At 35.3% G+C, this 21388-nt stretch overlaps 1 protein-coding gene across 5 annotated transcripts in view; it reads right to left on the reverse strand.

The window, feature by feature from the left end:
* Positions 1–21388, reverse strand: part of TTC7B (tetratricopeptide repeat domain 7B) — a 115456-nt gene that overhangs the window by 32249 nt on the left and 61819 nt on the right. For 2 of the 5 annotated variants that reach the window (XM_041472019.1, XM_041472022.1), the window contains 4 exons: positions 12550–12666; positions 8333–8430; positions 4852–5016; positions 3084–3134 (listed from right to left, as the gene is read on the reverse strand). In XM_041472019.1, the coding sequence (XP_041327953.1) occupies positions 3084–3134; positions 4852–5016; positions 8333–8430; positions 12550–12666 (431 nt within the window). The remainder of the gene's footprint in view (positions 1–3083; positions 3135–4851; positions 5017–8332; positions 8431–12549; positions 12667–21388) is intronic. The other 3 variants (XM_041472021.1, XM_041472020.1, XM_041472023.1) reach the window with 3 other exon arrangements.

Here is a 21388-nt window from a genome sequence, read left to right on the forward strand (position 1 = left end):
GGTATTTAACCATAAAGCACATATGAGAATAGATTATTAAAACTTTTTTTACATCAATTTATTTATATAAAAGAACTATACTGTGATGAGATTCTTATGAGTTTCTGTGCCATCTGTATTAAAATTAAACAGAGTGAATACTGAGTGCTTCCTACCCTGGACTTTATAAAGAATGGCATAAAAAGAGGAAAAAAGTTTAAAAGTATTTCTAAAATTTTTCTTTGAAATGGCATTATTCAAATTGTTTATATTTTCTCTTTAGGAAAATGGTATCCCTTAGCATATTGCAGCAATTAGTTCTCTGAAGAAAACACATAAAGCAATGGCCAATCAGGCATCTTTCAGGGACATTGCACTCATGCTAATACTCTAACCCATAAAGCCCGAAATACTTCTTTAGTACTGTCACAGTTAGCTGTCATCTGACTAATTTCTGGCTCTTTCTGTTACAACACATTTAGTAAAATTTTCATTTCATAAACTAAACATCATTTAAATATCCTGTGTACTAAGAAGATTTTTCCTACCTTCCTTCAAATTTTACTCAGGTATTTTCATATTAGAACTAACTTATCTGTACCTTTGTCCTAACCCAGGATGTCCTAGCAGATTCAGATCTTTATATTCACATGACAATTCTGAAACATACAGTCATTTCAGCTACAACTGGTAAAGATACAAAGTGGCTTGTGAGAGGCTGAGGGTAAAACAAGTATGTCTTAGAGTCTCCTTGAGGCTTTTTAGATCCTATAGCCAGTTTATTTGGAGGTTCCCTGTTGGTTTTGTCATCAGCTCTGCTCTCTTGTCTCAGTCTTATCTGCATTTGGCTTTCTTTGGTCTGAGGTCAGGACCCACAGCCAAACACAAACATATCCTCACTTTTACTTACAATTCACTGTGTTGTAGCTTCCTTCAAATGCTCAGATAGAGTTGCAGCAATTTCTCATTTAAAATTTTACTGATCTCTCATGCACAAAAATACCTTTGCTCTTCCTGGCTAACTTCTACACCTGCTGTTATAGCATGACATTTGAGACTCAAGAAAAAATTCCCTCAAATAACACAAGCAGCAAAGAGTATTTATTTTGAAATGGAAATCATGAGGCCTGGAAAATTAATATATCACCAAAATAGCTCCTGGCTACTCACTTTCATTTGTTTAGCTTTGTTCTGAAGCTTGTTTATACTAAAAAGGCCAAGTGTGAAACAGGGACTATCTTTGCAAAACCTAGAATTCACTAGTTAAATTGATTAACATCTGGAATCACAATCACATTGCAAAGTGTGACAGAAGGTCTTAACCATGACAAAATGTTCCTAAACCAAAAACGCATAACCTCCCACTCAAGTTTCCTCTAATGGCACTTGCCCAGAATCTAGTTTCTTCTCATCCTACTAACATCCTATCTGCAACAACCATGTTGCAGATTCCGTGTTTCAACTCAATCTCAAATAGAAAAACCTACCAAGAGCCTTGAACAAAAACAATTTACCCAAGAAGTCGTCATGTCACAGAAACCTTTCTTTTCCAAGTCATACCAAGTTAAACTTCTGTGAATAACGCATTCAGTTTATTCTCTTCAGGCTTTTTGTAAATGTTACATGAGAGTCCACATGAACTCACCCATTAAATACCATTTATAAATACCACACACCCTATGTAAATGAGCTTGTAATGACTTCTTCAGTTCTTTCCTTGGTCATTTCCACATAAATTCTTCACAATGCAGTGTAATGGACATAAACTAATACGTGGACTCTATCAGGACCTAGATGGCATGACAGCTTTGAGAAAAACAAAATCACTTTGCTATGTACATCAATTTCCCTTCTGAAAATGAGTAATACAATGGACTGTCATCCTTCATGGAACATGTTCATATCAATTCACAAAACCACTATGGCGGGATTTCTTTTTATGCCACAAAAGAGAATGTTACTCAATAGTTTTACATTCATCCCATTTTAAACATTTCAATATTTACATAAAGAAAAAAATGCTTTAACTGCAATGTTCATGCAGGAGAAAATATGAAAACCCCCAAGACTCAACTTTACATACACACAAAGAGCTGGAAGTAAGAACATTAGTGGTGTGACACACAGAGAACTGTAAGAAAAGCAATTACATAATACAAAGAGGCAGCACCTTCTGCAGGACTAATACATCCCTGAAGTGATGCATTTGATAAGACAGACTGGTAGATTTAGCCAAAATTCACAATTTTTTTTCATTGAAAATTCATTAAGAGTCTGAGATACTTTTCACAATCACAAATTACAAAGCTATCTTATCTTTTACTACAAAGTTGTGCATGGAGATGACAGTAGTCAAGTAAGGACAGCATCATTCACAAAGCATCCTCTCAGCTCTTTGAAAAAGATTTTCTGTGCTCAAACGTGTTGGCTTATGTATCTTCTTACTTTTCTCTCCTTCACCAATTTGATCTCCTGCGCTACCCAAAAAAAATTTATGCAAAGGTAATCAATGAAAAATACAATTGAATGCTATGAACACAGCTTTATAAAGTGACTGGTTAGAGAAAAAGAGTATTAATTCATATCCTGATTAAAACAGCAGTTATTTATATTGCTCTATATTCTTTATTCTTTCTTATTTAGTCTGCTTTCATAATTGCATTATTTCAAAGTGTACTCTTCATTTATTTTACAAGCAAAACTCATACCACAAAAGAAAGCAGTAGCTTATTATGAGTCATGACACTAGTTGCAGTATTGTGTTCTGGATTAGTGTACTTCTTTAGGAACAGCAGTGGTATAATACAATGTACTGGCAGTTGGCCACTGTGTTACACAAGACCTGCCTAATATATCTCTATTTGCAGTCCTCTAGAAATGAATACTGCCTCTTTAATTATTAAATGCAAGTGTTAGTTGAGTGCATTCAGGTCTCGTAAGAATACAGCCCTTAGGGTGACTGAATGGGCAAAGAGCATCAGCCTTGCTTTACACACTATCAAGCTTCAACTACCCATGGACAAAACATGTACATCTTGTGCTAAAGGAAAAGGTGGTTTTAGTCCTTCTGAAATTAATAGAACTGCACAGTCAATACTACTTACAAACTGAAAAAAGGGAGTAAACCCCATGAAAGTAAGCATCTGATGGATTGCCTTTGGACAGATCAAACCACAAATTACAATCCGAAGTAAGAAGAAAAAAAATGTTATATAGAGATATATAAGCCAGAAATTGTAAGAAAGCCAAAGGATTTCTGATAACCTTCAAACTGTAAATCAGGTTTACAGGATTTCAAAAGATAAAAAACCTAAATAAGATGCTACACCTCTAAAATCATGTTCCTGATCAACAGAAATTGTAAGTCAAGTCAATAATACAAAATGCCCCTGGCTTCTTTCACTAAAAAAAAATTGAATTGAGCAAAATATAGAACATGAGATTTTCAGCCCCTGAAATTATATTAACATACTATAGGCATCTAGGGAAACTGCTCCTTACTCAGACAGCTTTAACTTTCATTAATTATTGACACCATACAAAGGACTCCAATATCTTTTTTCTTCTTTTTCATGGTTCTGCTACTTCTCATACAAATGGTCGAAGCTCATTTCCCTGAGGATACAGTAGCTTGGAAATGGAAAACTTGGGTTTCACATAATGGAATCTGCCTTGGCTTCATCATTCATTCAGTTTGCCTTCATTCTTGAGTAGCTTCTTAGTAACTTAGAACTTTGCAAAGAACAAGAACAATTAACTTAATGTTGACTGGGATGTACTGTTTATAGTATAGGTCTGAGGATGTTCAACTCAATGACACCCAAACCTGTAGTAGCAGCCAATCAGTTATTCAAATGCTTCAAGGAAGTCAGAGTCAAACTTCTGTAGGACACAGATTTCCTGGCAGTTCTAGTTACACGCTTACACATGAGCTAGTGTTTTCAAAACCCTGGTCTTATGTTAGCTATTTAACAAATGAATTTTGCTAATATGCAAAGATTTATTTGCTACATTTTGCTTGGAATTAATATATTTGACATGAAACCAGTCTAAAGACTAGGTGTCAAAAATAATTTCTTAAGATCAGATTATAGTAAATTCAGTGACAAAAAAAAGTGCTATGTATAAAGGTATGAGTGAAGGACAATTTAAGAGAAATTAAAAGGAGTTAAAAGGAAATGGCTGGAAAAACTACGTTGATTTTACTCTGTGACCTGAACTACTCCGGCAGCATTAGTGTACACTTTGTATTTAAACACCATGGAGACTGATCTTACAGCTGGTTTAAACTGGCATAATTTCATTTAACAGAAAGGCTCTTGACTTGAAACAGCAGAATGCTGATTTTCACTGCTCCAATGCCTCCTCCATATCATTCCAATATGCCCTATCTGCATCATGATACACATTGATATTTAGGCAACTATTTAGGTTCCCTTCATGTGAATTTTCAGGGAATGTTTTGGTTCTAATTAGTTAAAGGCTTTCTGAAATTAAGTTATTAAAAACTGTCCAGATAATAGGAGATACTGTGGCAGGGACAGTCTTGTTAGGCAAAAGATGGAAATAATTTACAACTGCAAATGCTACAAAGCAACCTTGACCAATAATCTCTTTCACTGAACACCTATAATTCTCTGTAACATTCATGAGAACATGAATATGTCTGTAGCTTTACATCTTTTGGGATGAATAAAACAGTCTTTGATGAAACTCTTAAAACCCATGCAGTATTTAATGAAAAGCAACTGAAAGGCCAGATTTCACTGACACTGTTGAAACATAATCTCTTCAACCACGGTTTATCAGCTGTGAAGATTATCAGAATAATACAGCACAAACATGCTCATCAGGAATAGAAAGCCAATTTACAGCGAGTAGGTGAACAGGGCTCAGGAACTTGGTCACAGTATGGAGAGGCTGCATGGGGCCAGACAAAGGTGTCTGGTTTAGCATGAGGATGAGGAAGATGAGAAGATACAAACAGTTGGAGAGGAGACTCTGTTCTTGAGAGAGAAGATGAGGAAGTATCAGAGGCTAAAAAGCGAAACAAAGAGAATGGTAAGGGGGTGTGGAGGGGGACAGGAAAGAAAAAAGATCCAACAGGGTTTAATGGAACTCATGGATGCCAAAACCGCAAAGCATTTGTTTCACTGTTCGGTAAGATCGAAATGGCTCCTACATAAAATAAATACCACTTCTGAAAGCAACAACGACAAAAATACCCTTTTACTTATACGTGCTCTCCTTTCATACTAAATTAGATTTAAAAACCAAATAAAATATTTTTTTCTTATGTTCCAAGGCATAAATTTAAAAAAATATATATTTATGGGGAAAAAAGGCCAAAATCTAAAACTCAATGTAATGTTGCTTCTTCCTATGATAAACTCAGTGCACTGCAACCAAACTGAACAGAAAGGTTTTAAAAAGATTGATTGCAATTTCTCTTAAGCAAATAGCCAATCAGTCTGTAGAGATTTGCATATGAGATTGATCGATTCATCAAAGCTCCTTTTTTCCCCCCCTCTACATTTATTTCCTTCATTGATATATACAAATATAACTGCATGCCACTCATGGCAAGCCAACTGTAACATACAAGCTTAAAGTAAATTTGACATCATTATTGATCAGGACGTGAGAGTCAACAGCCTAGCCTTGTAAGAAATCCACAATACACTCTTTTGGTACTTTAAAGGGTACACAAATTTAAACTTGCATCACTTAATCATTACAGGATTGGTAAGAGCTCCACATAAAGCAAGTTTTCAATCCTTTTTTTTTAAAGGTCAGCTTCTGCTTAATTGATAAATTTAAAAAGAAGAATTTTCACCCATTGCACCTGGATTTTTTTGGAAGGATTTTACAGGAACTTCAAATTTTAATTTTAGCTCTCATTTCCTGGTACTTAGATGACTGAATTCAGACTCGACAGGCAAAGGGGATCATCATCATCATCACAGACGGCAAGCAAAGTTATGCAGGGGAAAATTTCCAAATGTTTACAAGTATCCAGACATATGAATGTATTCACAAAGTAGCATTACACAAGGAGGGGAGCAAATGTTTCCATCCTGAGAGGATTTTCAGCCAGAACTTTCTTTCGTTTTAACATTTGTTTACTTATTTGCCAAATTCCTTCTGCATTTCTAAACACTGTGGATCCACAGATTTTGCAGGTGAACCCTTTCAGCCCTACAAAGGTCTAACATCTTGACAATCTATTGTCTCTATCATCTATCTGTTGTGAATAATATTTTATTGACAGTCTGTTTAAGCTTTCTCAAACACTATGACAAGCTTGATTGTTTTTATTCTTGTAGTACCATAATCTTTTCATTCCTGCAAAATGTTTATATAATATTCTGATGAAGAATTCTGGAAAATTCTGGATGTGGAGCTTTTTATATATATAATTACATAGATTCAGTAGATAACAAAGTTCTAGTCCTTGCCAGAAATTGGGTACTGCTATTACAACAAGGTTTCTTCTGCTAAAATTAACAACTAAAAAACCCCACCAACAACCAAAATAAACTCCAACTCCCCTTAACAAAAAAACCCAAAAAAAATAAGGGACATCTACCCACTGATCCTCCACAATTACCTTTTATAAGAAGATAAATAATCAAAAACTGATCCCATATTTTAAATTTTCTGTCTTGTTCTCCTTGTAGAGTTAAGTTCTAACAAAACAGCTGAGATTCAGAAAAAAATACAATTTGGACCTGCTAGAAAAATCAAAATGTATGCAGAGATCCTATTTGGATGAGGATATTGGCTGCAGGATCTGAATCTGGGGCAAGCTTCTTGAAAAGCTCACTGTTTTGAATAAGGGTTCATCTTTACTTAAAAGCATTGAGGAATATGCAGTCTTTAAAGTGCGCCAATTCACTGTGCTCTCAACATGGCAGACATAAAATGGAACACCCTGAAGGTATAAATCAAGAGCTGTATGTCCTCACTGGAAAACAAACAAAAACCACCACTAACCACAAAAAAGTCTTTCACAACACCCATCCCCAACAAGCACTTTTTTGAAGGCATAAAACTTTATCTATAGTTATGTTTTTCTATATATATATGAAACCCATAAAACATAGTTATGCTCTTAAAAATGAAACAATCAGTTAGGCTATAGAATCATCACCATAGCATGATACAATGTTATCTTATCGCTTTTAATTATATGAATACAAGCAGATTCCATGTTAATTACCCCATATCATATTACCAGTCTTTGAAATCAAGTGACCTGATCTTTGCAATCAAAACTGCTTGCACTATAGCAAGCACAAAACACTACTTCACATTCAAAATTGAACATTCAATCCGATTTTAATTTTCAGAAGTTAGATAACTAAATTGGATTTTTCTCTACTGCACTATTGAGATATTAGACATACAGTACACTTTTCAATGTGTCTTAAATTTATGGGTCAAGTGTGTTCAAATTCATAGGCTGGCACATTTTCCCATAAGTTGTTTGTGTCGAATAGTGATTGAGCAGAAATACCCCCCTGAAAGACTTCTGTCATTTTAAAACCCAGAAAAAAGAAAACTCTCAACATTTAGAGCACAAGTAATATATGGCAAAAGTTTTTGGAATTAGCAGCATCATAATAATTCCTTCTGCAATCTCTGAAGAATGCATGGCTCATGTACTTTTTGACTGCATAACTTCTAAGGAATATTCATTTGCATTGGGATAACTGAATATATTAACACAGGCAAATTATATATTGTCAGTATTTACTGACATGTAACAATTTTTGCTTTTATGTAGCATACCTGTGCACCACAATTTTTTACATATATGCAAAAATACCACAGTATGTATGATTTACAACAAATAAATTTTGCTTATAATGTCAAAGTATGTCCACAGTAAGCCTAGTCGCCCGTGTAATTATATTTTAACATATAGTTGAGATTTTAATTAATTAAAAACAATGTATTTTATTCTTTTAAGATTCAAAGTTCTCTGAATTTTTTTTAATTTATCTTTTAAACAAAAATGCACAAATATCGAATGAATGAAAAAACACAGGACTTCAGCAAGTAGGCTAGTTCAGCATACTAATTTTTAGCCCTCGGATAAGGAAATACTACTAAATTCAACATGATCCATACCATAGATATTTTAATTTACAGAGAATGTGGTCAGACAATACTTCATAAATTAAAAAGAAGAAAAAGAAATCTTATATCACACAATGTCTATTTCCACTTATATGACAATAATGAAAACTTCATAACTTCATTTTGCAAAATCAAAAAAATAACTAATGCAAAATCTAGCTATGGCCAGATCACTCAACGTATTTTATTGTTCATATGCATTTCCTACCTGTTTCAGGATCATTGAAATCTGGTAATGTAATTGTATTGAGCTGTCGTCTATCAGCAATAGCTCTGTCTAACAAGCTGCTCCCACGTCCAGAATCACTGTAATGAAGTACAGAAATTGTAAGCTATTAAAAGACAAAATTATATACTGATATACAAGTTGCATGCTGCCCTACTCCCACAAAGGTTCTTGCTATAAAAGTTACTGCTATGACCAAATTTAGTACCAAGCACCACTAACCACTCACAGTGTATTAAGCCAGTTGCATTAAAACAGAATTAAGCTGAGCAAAATTAAATCTTTATTTACTTTGACATTTCTGTTTTCATAATTAATACAACCAAAAAGGGAATAGTGGCTCTTAATTTAATTCATAACTAACACCTCTACAGAAAGAATCTATTGTACCTTGAATACGATATGGGCTACAGGTTTCAGAGAAAGCTGAGAAGGCAGGTATAAGTTTGAAAATCCACACTTTCTCTGGAATGAATAGAAACACTAAAGCCAGGACATCCAATTTTAAGTAAAGGTATTATAAAGGGCTGGTTTAGTTTTGTGGTTTCGGTTTTTTTTAATATATGCACATAGACATATTAACTGCCTAATGTTCAGCTTGACTCTAACAGCATAGCAGAAACATTCTGAACATTTCTAATGTCTCAGGAGCATAAGCAGTAGCACTGATTTTTACTGAATGCATCTGTGGGCAAATGCACTTAACTTCTACTTTAGCAGTAAATCAGCATCTGCCCCTCAGGCTTCTTGTAGATATCCCTCCTGAAAAACTAACTGCTCCTAGAACTACTATTAAAAATTCAGCAGAAGAACAGGGACTGAAGAACTAAGTGTTTTTTCTCCTTCAGGTGAGGCAAGCATTGAGACACATTGTCAACAAAGTGTAAGGAAGCACATATGGGCATTTCTTCTTTAACATTCTACGGTTAATACAGTCATTTCATTTTTAGGATTGTTAAGTCTAGTACTATTCATTATCAATAAATATTTTCTTTAAAACCTCATCAAAAAACCAAACCACCCCACAAACTTAAAAGTAATTAAGCTTTAAAGCAGTTGAACTGTTAGTCCAGCTTAGCAGAGTGCAATCTTTTGTCTGATTCTCCCTGAAGAGAAAGAACTGTACAAAATTCCTAGTTTAAAGTAAAGCCTGAGAAACTTTAATCTAAACTGCAAGCCTGAAATTCAGCACAACTCTCCATTTGCCTTAATTTTACTACTGCCTCCTTCTGAATTTGGATTGAATGAATGGCAAGAAGTCTCCCAATAGTTCTTAATAGTTGCAAAAGTCAGTGAAACAACATTCCCTCTTTTTAGAGCTGTTACTAAAATGGTAGAATTAAAATTTCACATTACCATGATATTATTGCATTATTTCCTTACAAAATGACATCATTATAGAAATCCACAGGAAACAGAGAGGAACTTTCTGGGCCATACACTATCAGCTGTAGTTGTTACATCACTTGGTGTAAATTTTCTGTGGTAATCACTTCCTCAATCCACAAGCAACTACATACCAAATGTTGCTGACAAGTAGAGCCAGACCTACTGTCAATATCTTCGAAGCACAGCACTGGCACCATGGTTTGCTCCTTTTTCAAATGCAAACCATGAAGTGGAAAAGAATTTCACTATTTTCTAATGCATTTTTAACAGCAGACTAAAGGCAAACACTTAAATCTTCCAAGCCTTGCACCACAAAATAATTTTTAAATTCATATTAACCATCTCATGAAAAAAAGTTTGTATTTCAATTAAAGACAAAAGTTCCATATTGACTGAACAAAGGTAATTCACAGTATTGCATTTGGCCCTTTTTAAGGTATGTCTAGGTATTTGTGATTTATTTTTATTATTAAAATATTCTTGAGGACACTGAACCTATGTTACTACTAATCTGATTCACTGCAGAAGAAATATTTAATATAAACCACAGCTTATCAAAAAAGTAAATCCTTATCTTATTGAAAATGATACACCAAATTAGTCTTCAGTCTAAATCATAATAGAAAAAGATATTTCAAATAAGCATAAAACGTATTTAAATCTTTGAAGAACAACATTATAAAAAGGTTTAAAATTATTAAAAGACCTTTTATTACTGGCTTAAAGAACTTTTTTTTAAAAAGGCTTCCATTAGTTCCAGTAGGAGCCATAATTTTCAAATGGTGCTTTGCAACAAAATGAAGTCTGTGTTAAAACTACAAAGGTTAAAAAATGAAAATTTTCACAATAATCCCACATCATCATTCTTCAGTACAAGAGGAGCGCAGCTGGGTGAACGGAACTTCCCAGTAACATTTCAGGTCTCAGTGATAACTGTTACCCCTGGACAAGAGCTGGATGGACCTAGATCACAGTGATACAATATTAGGTACTCAGTCCCTACATTTCCCACAGACCAGCCATAGGCAGACTACAACTTGGTATCCTTATTCACTGCTTGATGTAACTCAATGTGTGATTTGGGAAACCTGTCTCCTCCTATCATGACACTTATCCACAGTTCCTGTTCATTCCATTCTGAATTTGATTTTAATGCACTACCATAACTTCAAGAAAAGACTTAGATGTCAAGATAAAAAAAAATCAGTATGAAAAAAAAAATCACATGAAAAGTAGTCCTCACTAATTTTTCCACTTAGATGTTCTTGAAGGAGAATGGTGCCAAGGAGAGTTATAACCACTGCTGTTTGAAGCTGACGCAGCCTAGAGTAACTTTTCACAGTCCCTGCTGATGTCTGAAGGAGGCATCACTTAACGTGTGTTTCACATGGCACAGTAGCTCTTAGCACAAGAACAACAACGCAGTAATGACAAGTTATGATTAGAGCCCTGATATGTGTAAAGGATATAACAGCAGAGATGGAAGGTGAAAAGTTGTGTTGGAGTACATGCAAAGCCAGTCTGAAATTAGGCTTGCACAGAAACTGTAGCTATTCTGCTAAGTGCAGCATTCTGATCCTAAACTCTTAACCCTGTCCGCCCACACACACAACCAGCTAAGTAAAATAAAGCACCACCCACTGGGTTAGAAAAGAAATTTTCTCCCGGGCCCCTACTCCACATTCAGCCACTCTGAATTGAAAAGATTCAGCTCAGACTTTTCTGGCTGCTGACATACTTGCTTTCTGCAACCTGAGTGATGCTCCCTGCTCCACAATGCAGTGTCAGGGTCTCTCAATACATTGTGACTGACTCAGGTGCCCTCCCAGGCTTTTCCTGCCACACTCTCCAAACTTTGCTGCTCTGAATGCTCACTAGCTCCCTAAGCAGAGAAGCAGTTTTCCGTCTTCTGCCATTAGGTCAACTCTTTCAATTTTCTTAAAGAGATACATGTGTTTACATGACTGCACTCAAACTACAGCAAAAACTGAATGTCCATCATACTGCTACACAGGTATCTGATGCCACCTCGTACAAAGGTCTTCTGCTGTAGCATCTCTTCTCCAGAGGCTGTCAATCCTTCAAACAACCAGAGAGAAGGAAATTCTGCTTGTCTCCTTCTCCAGGTAATTGACAAACATATTGAATAACACCAGCATGGATTTCTGCTAAGTAGCCTTTTCATTTATTTTACAGCTTATCTAAATATATACAGCAAAAGACCTTCACAAAAGCATTTTGGAAACCCAAACAGGACTATAACAGCTTATGTTATATATTTGTTAATGCCTTCGAAGAACCTAAATAGGTTCACAAGCAAGACCTCCCTATAAAAAACAGCCATGCTAACTGTGCAAGCACATAATTTCTATCCATGTGACCACTGATGCTTCCATGGTTCTAATTAATGTCTTGTCCTCTTACATATTATTCAGTGAAAACCCTTGAACTAAATTCCTACTACAGCAATCTCTCCACTAGCCAATATAAAAGACTAAAACCCTGATCAGGAAACAAAACAAGACCATACCAGTACACTGAGAATTGGGTAACTCATTGGAGTTACCCAATCTGTGCAACCAGTCTTTATCATTGCAGAATTTAGTAGCTTTGGCATTTACTTCATAGAACCCTGGGTAGCTCCACATGACCATCAACTGGTGTCTTTGAACATCAGTCTCTAGATTTCCAGAAGATTTGTTTGTTTATATGAAATACCAAACAAGTAAATGCAGGACTTCTGACCTAATAGTGCCCTGAAAAGCTACTAAGCAAGGCAGTGAGCAGTCCAGCACGCCACAGCATCTTACCTTGGGTTAGTTAGATTGTAGCAGGATTTCCAAATCTGGAGCATGTGTTTACAGGTAAGGAGTGCTTCATCTGGGCCTCTGCACAGGGACTCCAATTTGACTTTTGTAAACAGCAATCTAGTGAAAAGGAAAAAGAAGTTAAAAGATATTCCAATTCAAGAAAAACATCTTTAAACACAGCATCACACCACACTGGAGAAAACATAACTTCAAATACAGTAATAATTAAAGTTCAATGAAGTAATTGCAATAACTGTCTAATGCCATCAAAATAACAGTGCTTTTTACAAGATGCCTTTTTCAACTGGACAGAAGTAACAGTTGACAGGATTTTTATTTTAATTTAAAAAAAAAGTTATAAGACAATGTAGCTTATTGAAATTAACAGTACCACAAGATTCCACTGGCTGTATCAAGCTGAACGTTCTACACCAAGATTAACCTAGACAGCTTCCTAGTTAGTTAAAGAATATAAATACAATGTGACAATAAAGGAGCTAGTCCATTGGTAGGCACATTTATAGGAGTCATAGCACCTAGGAACAGATAATACACTAGAAAAATACTAATTTAAAAGCAATTTTTAGTAAAATTGCAGATTGAAGAGCACAAAGGAGGAGGAGAGCATGCACATAAAACTGTTAGCCTACTTTCTGTTTTAGAACCCAGGTGTACTTTGGCATTTTATTCCACTGCAACCTTAATCATACTAAGTGAAAAATTTATATGATTGCTCATATGGTTTGCGTGGGAAGACTGAGAAGGGTGTAGAGGGGGGGATGTGTGAAACCTCAGAAGTTTCTTATCCCAAATACAAACTTGGAGGCTGCTAATAGTAACTGAAAAGTGCAGATTTTTCTCAAGAATAAGAAATTACATCAAGTTATAGTAGTTAAATCTTCAGCATTGCACTGAACATCCTCAGCATGTAAATCCGAAAATGAATCACACAACCTTAAGTGTACAATATGTGCATTGTGGGACTGAGGAAGAAACCAAAGGCAGTTTGCTGTGTTAGTCAAAGAAAATGAGCACCTGCAAGGTACATAAGGTCATACGAAGTCTCATTTGATATCTTGTAACAATGTAGAGCAGGGTAATCACTCTCTAATGTAGAGCAGTTATATTAGCTTAGCTTCCTTCCTACCAGTAAATTAGATTTGAGTATAAAGGGACCAATACGGATAATTTAAAGATGTATTGCATTTGGCAGAGATGTCCCTTCTAGATACTCATTTAACAGTGACTATATCACTGCAAGAAAAATATGTCCAGGTGTGTCCATCATTTTACTGAAAAGAGAAGGAAAAATGACAAATAACATCCACCTTCCTTCACACTCCCTTCATCTAGTCTACCCTTAACACATGCACATGCAAGCCCTACCCAAACAGCAAGACATAGGCATCAAAACCTGAAACCAAAATCACAGGAATCTATCTCATACAATCCCTTTCCTGCTTCTCTGTATGTAAAACAGCACATTTGACAGTTTGAAAAGACCACAGATACTCAATTTCTTAAAATTTGTGATCATAAAGCATTTTACAAAAGTTATGGAACATCATCAATTCAGAAGCACTGAATTTGCAAGTCATTCAAGAGTCAATAATCATAATATATACCTTATTATGTACAGTTTACAGGTAGACTAAATCTCCATTAACAGTATTCAAGCATTTAAGAGTTTTAGGGATTTTGTAGCAGAGGAAAGGCACAGGGTCAGCAAAATGCTAAGATTCAACAAGCAAAATTTAAAAGGAAAAATGAAGCAGGAGATAGAAAGGGAGGGGATTTGGCTATTAAGAGATTACTTAAAATCATATGTACAACGTAACAGGAATCAGTGCAACAAAAATGTTGGAGCCTGGACTACTAGTATAGGATTCAATGTCAAGACAGCAGAAGACAAATATACTTGTAAGAATGAAAGCAACACATCAGTTTGGTGCTTTTGGGTGCACATGTTGCAACATCATTATTGTTTCTTGTGCATTATGGCAGTCAACAGGACAGAGTGTTCACACATTTTCCAAAATACAAACAACAAACCAAGAATATGATGCAAAAATATTCACAATTCTAACAAAGAAAGGCTAGGACATTGTATCTAATAAATAAAGTACACTGGTGTAGGATTATCCACACTATAGTATAAATAATCTTGCAAGTAGAAAAGGTTGCATTTATAAAGCCCCATAGAGCAGCTTCCCTGGATCCAATTAAAATTTGGACAATAAATCTTAAAAGAACTAAGACACCTCAGAAAACTGAAACATTATGTTAATAATAAAATGAAAACCTGCCAACTATGCATGCTTGACAAATGGGGGAAGGAAGGGAAGAGGAAGGAGGCAACAGAAAGGAGGAACACTGTGTGACAAATTTTACCTTAATTTTATCAAGTTCCATATTACCTTAATTTTATCAAGTTCCTTTGAAACATGGCTGGAGATATAAGCAGCTCAGGGACAAGTATTACCAGGATGGTTTTAGAAAACGAGAGGTAGGTTATCTAAAAAAATATTTTCTGAAAGGTGAACTTCAAGCATCTGTGAAAACAGCTCTTCTGGAATACAGCCTGCATTACAGACACAAAGAATTTTAAACCTTACAAGAAGTTTTGATACACTACTAAAATGATGAAGAATAGATAAAAACTACCAAGTAATAGGATGATGAAAATTAAGCTGTATATTTTATGAACATCATTAGTTATCTGTTTGTGTCTGTTTGACAGTCAGAAGTTTAAATTACTGGCATGTGGTGCCAGAGTACCCTTGACATGGTGGAACAGCACTCTATTAAGAACAGAAGAACTGAGGTAAAAACAATATTCAAAAATGAAACGAAGAGTAGAACAACGTGTGTCAGAGATGTAGAATAAATACAACAGATAAGAACAGAAATCTGTTTGGGTCAAATCCTTTGGGGAAGGGAAGTAGGCAAAACAGGTTCTTTCAAAGACAGACTAATAGGGCATTTGTTCCAGCAACAATGTTTTCTATAGATGCAGATCTTTAACATCGCTAAAAATAAAGTGAATTGTATCATTTTAGGAGACTAATTACCCAGACACAAAATGAAGAACAAATCAAACTCTTAAGTGGAAAGACTTAGTTATTCTTGGAGCTAATAGCTGATAAACTTATGAAATAGCTACTGAAGCAGCAAATGACTCCATTACTTGAAGACTGTTCTCACTAACTAATGAGGACATTATAAAACAGCTGATCATAACCTAATCCATACATTACTGGATTTTTATTTAAATAAAGAATGAAAAATTCCAAACAGGTTTATAACTAGGCCTTTGAAAGTCAGTGACAAATAACTTGATAGCAAAGGTTAGCAAAGACATCCAAGACGCAGCAGAAGCCTGGTGTTTAGCACAAGGATGCTCACACATTCAAGGATCTGTGTCTCAAGTTGGTTGGGTAAAACTCCATGTGTGACAAGCCAATCGTTGAGAAGATGTGCAAGTAAGACATCAGAAATGTGCAGAGATCCTATGAAGAACAGCAGGGGACAGACAGGGGACAAAAGAGCAACACAAAAAGCTGCATCTTATGTACATTAGTAAAAAGCAAAGCTAAACTACACTTGAACAGTAGTACACTAAAACTGCAGTATTTTAAGGCTTACTTAATTATTAAGTAAGTATTAATTATTTAAGTATTTTTTGTATCAAAATAGGAAAAAGGAGAAAATGTATTTACTAAATGGGGACAAAAATTAAGAATATTCAGTAATGAACCCCCAACCTTCACCATAATCTTTACCTATGTTGTCCGAGATATGAAAGCTATGACAAATGGGAAACAGGAACTCTTTAAGAATGACTAAAGTTAAGGCAGTCAAAAATAATCCATTTCTCAGAATTATGGAAACAATGATGCATAGGGCTGTCCTTTCTAAAGTAAAACTTCAAAGAAAATATCACTTCTGGAATGACTGTGGAACAGCATCTATATTGCCAATGATTTTGTCAGGAGGGAAGGAGCATTAAACAACCTGCGTAACCTTTTTTCCAAACCAGAGCTGCCTAACAGCTGGGCTCATCAAGGTAAGACAGCTGTGGAGAGGCCAGACGCAATTCAGGAACTACTCATTGGAACAGAAGGAGAAAGACACAGTAGCATCGTACAATATCCCAGTGAGACCACACCTGGAATGTTATATGTCATTCTCATTGTAACAGCTAAAAAACCCAAACACTTGAGGAATTTCAAACTGGAGCAGCTGCACAGAAAGGCTGTAAGGGTGATCCATCTACTGGAAACTACAGAGTACAAAAAATACTTCATTTAGTCAGTCTAGCAGAAAAAAAAAGCCAAGAAGAAGTACAAATTCTTTCTATAAATACAGATGAGACAAGCAGCAGGAAGGGAAAAGCACAATTTATCTAGAGGAAATTGTTTCCACAAAAATAAGTATATCTAAAGGCCATTCAGACTATTAAAACACTAAGGGTGGGAATCAGGTCTCCTAATTTAAAATTAGGTTGCAGAAAAGACTGCTTCCTCAAAGTGTGTTTTGTTTTCACCACAGAACAGGTGGCACAAATAACCTAACTTCTTAAAATACAACTGGTAAGTTCATTAAAAGTATTACAGATAGGACCACTATAATAATGGGGCCTTGTGCCACCTAAGATTCTTGCTACGCTTTATTGCCTAATCAGTGCAAACTAATCTATTAATATATGATCTGAAGCTTTCTTTACCATCCAATCAGTGTAATTTGTAGCAAAGAACTTATGAATCTCCAAAATACAACTGCAGTCCTAATTCCTATCCAGACCGTTTCACTTTTTGAAAATGCTGCAACCACCAATTTTCTTTCATAGCAACTCTTATAATGTCAGGAGATCAAGAGGAGTTAATTGGTCCAATACTGGCTTAAGCTATTGAAGGTATTTCTAATCTGTTGAATGAAGCAAAAAATGAAGTATGGAAGACTGAGCTCTTCTATGTGTCAAGTAACACTACTAATATTTCAGTGAACAGGTACTGCTCACCTCAAGCATCATTTTAAAACCAGCTGTTTTGCTTTTGGGATCAAGTCAGCAATTTGCACAAGTTGCTGTGCACTGTAAGAGCACAATGGCTTGGATCAGCCACAGTTGGATAGCTGCATTTAATACACTACTGCATGGATGAGACCTGCCTTACATTCTGTGATCCTTTCACTGTGATGCTTCCCCCAGCTCTGCCTGCTACAGCCCTGTCACTCAATGCAGTAGTAATCAAGAATCTCCCTGAAGTCCCTCAGACTAAGCAACATCCTACAGGAAACTTACAGTTCCACTAGACTTCTTTTGAAGAGTCCATATCCCCATATCCTGATCAAAACTGATCAGAATACTCTATTTTCAGTTAGTGTTGGAAGCAAATTTCATTATTATTCTCTTATTATACAAATTATTTACATTGTTCAGAGCTTGAAGAAAATAAGAAAGAGCTGTACATAACACTTAAAAGTATGTGCATTGAAAATTATAGTTTAAAGCACCAAAAGCCTTGCTGGGAAACCTAAGAACCACCCTAGGAAAACAAAATTTAAAAGGATGCATCAAATCTGCTTGTTTAGAATGCAGGATTAAAAATGCAACTACTTTGGTTTATGTTTAACCTACTTGGAGTAAACTTACTAAGTTTTAAGAGAACCTTTCTAAATAATTGAAGAGTTTGCTGAGAGTAACTTCAGCTAACAGTATTTTTTACATGACAATCAATTATTAAAAATGTTAGGAAATAATTAATATGCTGGAAGTCCAATAAATATGGGTACAAGCAACAAACAAGCCACACAAAGTATCAAACAACAGTCTGATCTCCCAGAAAACCACATCAATTTATACAATAGTTTAAGTAGAATAATAAACTTTATACATAATCAATTCTGATATATAGCCTGTTACTCACAAGAGCATAAAAGAAAGGTGGCAAATACCAGTTCTGTGTAGTTACATAATAATACTTCATTTTTCACTTTTAAGTGCTTATTTGATACATTCCACAACTTCAAATCCCCAAATGCTAGAAGAATTCAAAAGAAGTTCTGGCTTTAAAACCAAGCACTATATTAAAAAAGCAAGAAAACCCCCTAAAAAAAACCCAACCCACACAAAAACAATCAAACAAACAACACCCCCAGCCCCAAAAAAACCCCTCACCAAGTCTAATCTTATGACTTGTAAAATCTTAGACTAACTAGTTTGACAATAATTCTGCACTAAAAAAAAAAAATCACAAAAAGGATGATGCAGAATGCTAAAGATACTGAACTCTGAAAATAAACTCATTTTTTGACAGACAACATAGACTTCAGTTTATTGAAGTGGGAAAGCAGTACAAAGAATGCACAGAATTAAGGTGGAACAAATATTATTCAAAATTCATTACTTGGAAGAATATAAATCTATTGACCTTTCTAGATAAAGTGTTAGCAAGTCGCTCCTTGCACTCAACAATTACATACATAGGAAAGCTTCTGATCGTTGACAAGAAACATAAAAAATGAGGAAGCAGGCAGGAAGCCAAACCTTGGCATGGTCAGTTTTCTCTGAGTCAGTACAGGCTGTGAGCAAGTGCCCTTCTAAAAACCTTGTAATTACTCATAAATAAATAGTTCAGAAGAAAAAGGCTAAAATTGGAAGAAAATTCTGAAGTTCCCAATGTTTATCTCATTCATAATCCAGATTTTGAGAATAGTTTACTGTCTGCCAGTTGATAGCTTCTTTTAGAAGGAGAAAGTAGGGCTGACTGCCTTAAAATGCTTCAGAATTCTTCAGAATTTCAGTTGAAACTAACAGGACTCTAATTTACATGTAATATACCCCCTAATGAAAAGATCCTTACAAAACACAGTAGGAAACTTCATGAAGAAACTGTTCAGCAGCACAGCTTAATAGCTGTCAGGTCACATTTCTTTTTAAAAATTAAATATATAGGTATTGAAACAAATACAGCCTTTGCAATCTGTATGTGGAAACACATCATAAAAATAACTAGGCAAAGAGGCAAATAAGAACACCAGCAAACAGGTAGTTGATTCAAAGTCCCCAGTGAAGCAATTATGCCCAAAGAAATTAACACAACCCTTTCCAAGAGACATGATATATGTGTTCTTCTGTATAATGATGTAATAAATGTTATTGAAATATTTTGTGCAGTTCTGGCTCACATGTGATGAAAACTGGCTACAGTGCAAGGAATAACTGAAAGGCTGGAGAATATGCCCTTACTGCCAGCAAGTACCATGATGTTTTATCAGAAAGGATGTTGGGAGGTGGTTTTATTACAAAAGCTACCACCAAGAGAATGGAGTCACCAGGATTGCAGAGGGATTAGCAAATTATGATATAAAAAACAATAGCTGGAAAGAAACCAAGAAGGGATCAATTCAAATTAAAAACAAAAATGCAGTCTTAATGAAGAGTACAGCTCCAACACTGAAACAAGCTACTACATGTTACAATGGTTTCTCCAGGTTTTGATGTGTTCTTATCAAGACTGAAGTTCTCTGGAAGGGATGCTTTAGCTAAATCTATATTAATATAAAAAGTAAATGTAGGAACTTCTAATATATAGACAGTCAGGGGGTTTAAGATTTGATCCTCCTGGCCTCAAACTATTAATTCAAACATCCAGTTTTGACAGCTGTCCCTTTAACACTTGCTGTAAAAAGCTTACAGCTAGCTTCACATTAATAAACTCCCAAATACCTGCCTCATCAGCAAAACACAAAATGACACAATTGTAAAACTTTAACCAGCAGGGAGAATGACAACATGAAACTGACAGACTATGAAAGACATATAGATTTATAAAGGATGTATTTATGCATTCAGTGATCTTAGATGCAACCGTGATAATCAAAGTACAGGAATAAACTTATAGAGGTCTTCTGCAATTGCAAAGTGAGCTGCTGCACAGTCAGTCTACTCCATGTTGAGTATTCAAGGAAAGTTCTACTACCAGGAAAGACATAAAGGGTTCATTTTAAAACATGAAAAATCCTCATTTGTAAGTACCTTGAAATCACTAAATGCCCAACAATGGCAACAGGAGATCAAGCAAACAAATCTAGTTTTTTTAAATCTCCAGGAAAGCATTTAGCTTAATAAAAAATAAATGTCCTAAACTGTTTCTTAGTCAACCACTAAACCTTCTCCAACACTGGCCACACAGATCCAAGTACTGGGAAGCTCATATACACACAGAAACATGGATGAAATAAAAATAGGCTGCTCAGATTGCTATTTGAAGCATGACTCTCAAAAAAGCAGAAGAAGCAACAAAACCAGCCCTCAAGCCCCAAAATAACAGAATTTTGTGAAAATCATGAATAAGTATGTTTGGTATCCATTGGATGGCCTTCCTTGCATCCTATTATTCCCCACATATTTGTTCCCAAAGCTGTGATTTTTTGTGCAGTGTATGTATACTGTATTCCATATTAGGAACTCAATGTCCTTAAGAAAATGTAGATCTCTAAACTATAATGAAGATAGTTTCTGACTAAAGCCAGAACAAATTAGTTATACTTGAAAACTTTTTGTTTGCCTGCCTTGAATTCCCTGCAGCACCCAGCTCATGACCCAAACTGGGACTCTTTCAATCAAGTTTCAAAGAATCCATAGCCTAGCAAACATAATTCAGGGGTAAGTCCCTGAGGCCAATGACCAATTTGTTATATAAAGTAATATCTACCTACCAACAATGTCTTTTTTAATGGACCATTCAGTAAAAGCATATAACAACAACCAAAGGGGAAGAGGGATGGGGGAGTGAGATAGAAGAGCCCAGGATAAAAAGAGAAAACACAAGCAAAT

Source organism: Pyrgilauda ruficollis, unplaced genomic scaffold, assembly GCF_017590135.1.
Source record: "Pyrgilauda ruficollis isolate IOZ18807 unplaced genomic scaffold, ASM1759013v1 scaffold28, whole genome shotgun sequence".
NCBI classification, from domain to species: Eukaryota; Metazoa; Chordata; class Aves; order Passeriformes; family Passeridae; genus Pyrgilauda; species Pyrgilauda ruficollis.